Genomic DNA, 5,157 nt, shown 5'->3' on the forward strand with positions numbered 1-5,157 from the left:
GTGTGTATGTCACACTGGTTCCAACAGCTCAGGCAGACGCACAGAATGGAGAAATGTTATCATGATTGCTGTTCAAGGAAAGGACTACAAAGACATTAACATTCAAATTGCCCCACAGTCAGTCGGTCGCCTACCCGCCCTGATGAACACCTTTCCATGACAGCACTTTGCTAGTATTATTGTGGGATTTTTACAAGGGTGATTATTGCTTAAGTATTCCCGAAATACTCAAGAAAGCCAAGAGACAAATATCAACATGATGCTTTTATTTATATCTTGGTTTGATGTCTTCGTTTTGCTTGTTTTGGTGATTTTATCTTGTAGTCTATGTTGAGTTTTGTAAATGAATGATTCAACTTCAGTGTATTTCTATCTCTCAGTAAACAACCTACAATTTCCTGTCAGAAAGTAACAGGTTATAATTTGGATAAACACTTTTCGCCACAAATTGAAATTAAGGTCACTCTCTCGTCACTGTGGATAGTTGGGCAGGGATTGTTTTCGGCGTGTTGGTGTTACGTCAGTCGTGGGGGGTTGGGTCCTCTATCGTCCTCACACACACACACACACACACACTGCTGGTCTAGCTCATTCCCCGCCGGAGATAGAAGTGATGAGCCGCGTTTGCCTGTAGCTGCAGGATTTATATCGGAATTACACTCCCCAAAGAGGATTTCTCTCTCCAGTGTGGATTTCTGCTCAAATTGTATTGGAATTATGTTGTCTTTCTTAGTACTACAGAACCGCTAAACGGTGAGTTTACGTTGTTTTGTTTAACGTTGAGGTCGGTTCAACTGAAACGTCCTCGCAGCGGAGGTTTAGTTAAAGCAAGCGCGGACCAGGAGACGTTGAGGTGTGCAACTTCAAGTGTGATTAGTAGCTATGTCACAAAACTGTGAAATATTCTGGAATATGAAGTTTCTTTCTAGCAAACTAACATCAACATTAATTTTGGGATAATTTCACATTTTTAACCAGGTTATTTCGGTTTCCACACCGTTCCGTTGCTATGAATCTAACAACTCTCAGCCCGGCGAGCGCATAGTTACCAGCTCGCTAGCCGTGCCACGACCTCGTCCCAGAGCTGTGTGTGTGGGACAAGCGAGCGCATTAGCTTGCCTACGTAAAACTATCGTGAAAAGCCATTTAATTACAATTAGATTACATTTGATCGGATTTCTTTATCGGACTTTGGACAATTAGATTAGTGCTTCCTTTATAAATCTAAATATTACTTTTTCCCGGCCGTCCAGTCCAAGGCGGTCTCTTCAGCTCAAGCAATGACTTTTTCAATGTCCTTCGTCCCTTATCGCCACACAAGCCTGGGCCATTCTATGCATGTTGTTAGGATGACCTCAGTGCAACATTCCAGTTGTCCGTAGTGAATGCTGGATGTCCCTGGAACAAGCAATGACAATGCCTAGCTAATGAAATGACCCTCTATTGACGCACTGCAATCTAAGTCAAGACAATAGTCATGTTGTCAAACGGTCAACGACTATTCAGGTGCGGCCCATTCTGCCATGCAAAAATAACGGCTTTGTTTCGAACCAAACTGGCGTGAAATATACGACAGTTTCGTTCACTGTCAATAAAATGCCATTTGGACAGTACTTAGACAAGCTGGTCAACTTTCCTGGAAGTTATTGACACCTCGGTGCCCTCGTTAAAATGGATGACTCATGTTTCTCTCTCTCTCTTCTCTCGTCCTGTTTTCATCAGGTCCTCCTTGGTGACTTCAGCTGTCTGCCTCCAAGTCTGCTGCCTCAGCCTTTGAAGTAGTGGAGGTGTGAAGGCCCCGTCCCTCTGGAGACATCCACCACCACCGCCACCTCTTCTAGAGCCTGTCACCTTCTAACTCCCAACCCAGACAACCAGCTAGCCAACATGGGCAACCAGCTGACAGAGATAGCCCCCAACACCCCCTTCCTCCCCAACTTCCAGTCCCTACACGTGGTGGTCATCGGCCTGGACTCTGCAGGCAAGACCTCCCTGCTCTACAGACTAAAGCTCCGTGAGTTTGTGGAGACCATCCCCACCAAAGGTTTCAACACAGAGAGGATCAAAGTAGCCGTGGGTAACTCCCGGGCCTCCACCACCTTCCAGGTGTGGGACGTAGGCGGCCAGGATAAGCTCCGACCCCTGTGGAAGTCGTACACGCGTCGCACCGACGGATTGGTGTTCGTGGTGGACGCAGCTGAGACGGAGCGCATGGAGGAGGCCAAGGTGGAGCTCCACCGGATCAGCCGCTCGGCAGAGAACCAGGGGGTGCCGGTGTTGGTGCTGGCCAACAAGCAGGACCTGGAGGGGGCGGCGTCGGCCGCGGAGGTGGAGAAGACCCTGGCTCTCCACGAGCTGACCTCTTCCACCCTCCACCACACCCAGGGCTGTAGCGCTCTGGACGGGCAGGGGCTGCAGCCCGGCCTGGAGAAACTCTACCAGATGATCCTGCAGAGGAAGAAGATGCTCAGGAACAGCAAGAAGAAGAGATGAGCAGCCGTGTGTTTCTGTGACTGTCACAGTGTGTGCGTCTGAGGGATTCCGTCTGAAAGACGCCCCCCCCCGGCCTCTACACCCTGCAGAATGGACCTTGATGGCGTTCCTTGTTGGAATTTTATGGGAATTTTATGCCCCACTTAAGGAGCGCCGTCTGGAAGCCCCAAGGGAGGGTTCCAGGAGGAGGACAGAGAGACTGATTGGTGCTAAATGTTGCACACAGCACTGACTGTTCGTTTCGCCCCTATACAGCGCATTTATTTTGACTAATGTTGCCATCTCCTTTTTTTTTTACACAAACTGTAGTGCCGACACAGTATGTGCACAGGCCTACTCCAAGCATTCTATGGCAGTTCTCATTTTAACTCCTATAGTCTTTAATGTTCACTATTGTTGCATGGAGGTTCACCACGTTGGGGGAGGGGGGGAATACGAGGCTTTTGTAGATCAAAAGAGGACTATTATAGTTCAACACGCCACTGTTCGTCGGCCGCTGGACTGGGACGAGCGCCATCGCCACATGTCGTCAAGCGGGCCCGAGGCCGCCGGCCGTGCACGTTTCCACCACCGTTGTTGCTTGTTATGGTGGTAAATGTTTGAGGTGTGGACGGAGTCGTTACAACAAACTTGTTTTTACATTCTGTACATATTTTTTTGTATTACTGCAAATGAATAAATTATTGAAGATTTTGACACCTACCTGACATCTGAGAATCCTTTTCTGTGCTTCTGTATTTGTTGTCTGTGTGGGACGTTAAAAAAACATGGAAATAGAGCAAGATACAAAGTCCCTTATTAGCCACACAGCCGAGGTTGGTGGAATTAGTTTGGTGGGGGGCTCTACATTCACGACATACCAGGGGAGGCTGGTGGGGGCTCTACATTCACGACATACCAGGGGAGGCTGGTGGGGGCTCTACATTCACGACATACCAGGGGAGGCTGGTGGGGGCAGAAATCGGAGGACGTGCTCATTGTAATGCATAGAATGGAATGAGGAATGGTATCAAACGTGTGCAGCCTCCACTGTGCCGTACAGCAAAGAGACAAGGCAGACAATACTATAAAGTATATACATTATGTACAATGAGTGCGGGTGCATTCAAAATGTGCAAGCTGAGCAATACTGCTAGCTCCCAGGCAGCAGGTAGCAGTTTCTACAGGTGTGTAGTCTCTCTCTAGGCCTGTTTGATCTCTATGACGGATGGTAATCTGACTCTGAATGCAGCAAGTTATCTTTGAAGCCAGGGTTGCTTATTTGACACTAGCCTATATGTTATCACTGTAGCTGGGGATTAGTTTCAGTTTTGGTGCGTGTTCATTCCAACCACATAACCCCCACCCGCTGAAGTCTTGGCTCTTACACACACACACACACACACGCACAATGTTTTCAAGTCCTCAGGCCCATGCCACTGTGTTTGAGGTGGTTTTGCTTGAGAAGTTCATTGTAAAAGCGTCCTTTGGAGTCAGAAACACGACCCGTTATCTTCTATTCTCATTAGCATGATGGCGACAGGGGGAGGTGGGATCTCAGCGTCTGCCTGATCCGTCCTACCATAGCAGAATTCTATAATGAACCCTTAGGAACTATGCTGTTTTACAGCATAGTTCTAGAAATGTCTCTTTTGAACTCTACTTTCATTTAACCATTGGCTTCAATCACAAGAGGAAGAGCTGGAATGGCACTTTTAATTGGTGATTTGCACATCAAAGGCCATTTAGAGGACATTCATTATCCGTTTTACACACAGTGCTTTGATATACCCATGGTAACAGAATTGGGTAATTCATTTAGCAGTTGTCAATTCAGCCAAATAGGGTCATTACTGAGATAATGGGGTATAAGTGTGAGGTATGCATTTTTTTTAAACAAGCATCTCACCTTGAGGTGTAGGAAAGGCAGCATTACAGATTGTAGGCCAAGGAACCACAGGCAAAGTTACATTTCCTTGTATGATACTTCCCAGAGAAATAATCTAACGGAATAACTAAATAATATCTTTACTCCATGCCGAATATAGCCCAGTTCTTGCCCGGGGCGAATTTGGGACTAGTTTTTCCCATTTACAATTCATCGGTTGGAAAATGCAACTTTATCATCAGATTTAAACTATGGGTTCTGTGTCTGAGGGACATTCTCTGCTCTGATTTAGTGACATAGATCGCAGGAATACATTTTTAGCAGACATTGTCGGGGTATAGTATTTCATATTTGTGCAGAGAATACTAAGAAACAGGGATCTTTGGAGTTTGTGCCGTATGAATATTTGAAAGGGATATGAAAGGAAAGCTGTGGGCAGAACAGACATCAAACACACCACAGATCAATAACAGAGAGTAGTTGTAGGCTGGTGGAGGTAACAATCTGAAGACTCAAATCAGGCTCATTGTAATGCATGGGTTAGCTTGTAGCTTGGCAGCTTGGACATACTGTATTTACAGTGCCCTGTGTAAGTAATGGGACAATTAAGCATTTCTTCCTTTAGCTCTACACTCTGAAAGTTGGGATTTTAAATCAAATTACTATGAGGTTAAAGTTGAGATTCTCACCTTTTATTTGATGGTATTTGTCTATATATTGGTTTCACCATTCAGAAATTACAACACTTTTTATGCATAGTCCACCTATTTTAGGTTATGCAAAAGTAATGGGACAAT

General features: G+C 46.0%; 1 protein-coding gene across 1 annotated transcript; it reads left to right on the plus strand.

Annotated features, from left to right (window-relative positions):
- Window positions 1–452: 452 nt before the first annotated feature.
- On the plus strand, window positions 453–3,195 carry LOC310810217 (ADP-ribosylation factor-like protein 4D). Its single transcript, XM_083677900.1, has 2 exons — window positions 453–753; window positions 1,723–3,195. The coding sequence occupies exon 2, from the start codon at window positions 1,888–1,890 to the stop codon at window positions 2,491–2,493; it is 606 nt and encodes a 201-aa protein (XP_083534026.1). The 5' UTR covers window positions 453–753; window positions 1,723–1,887; the 3' UTR covers window positions 2,494–3,195.
- The last annotated feature ends 1,962 nt before the right edge of the window (window positions 3,196–5,157 follow it).

Source organism: Argentina silus, assembly GCF_951799395.1.
Source record: "Argentina silus genome assembly, chromosome: 9".
Taxonomy (NCBI): domain Eukaryota; kingdom Metazoa; phylum Chordata; class Actinopteri; order Argentiniformes; family Argentinidae; genus Argentina; species Argentina silus.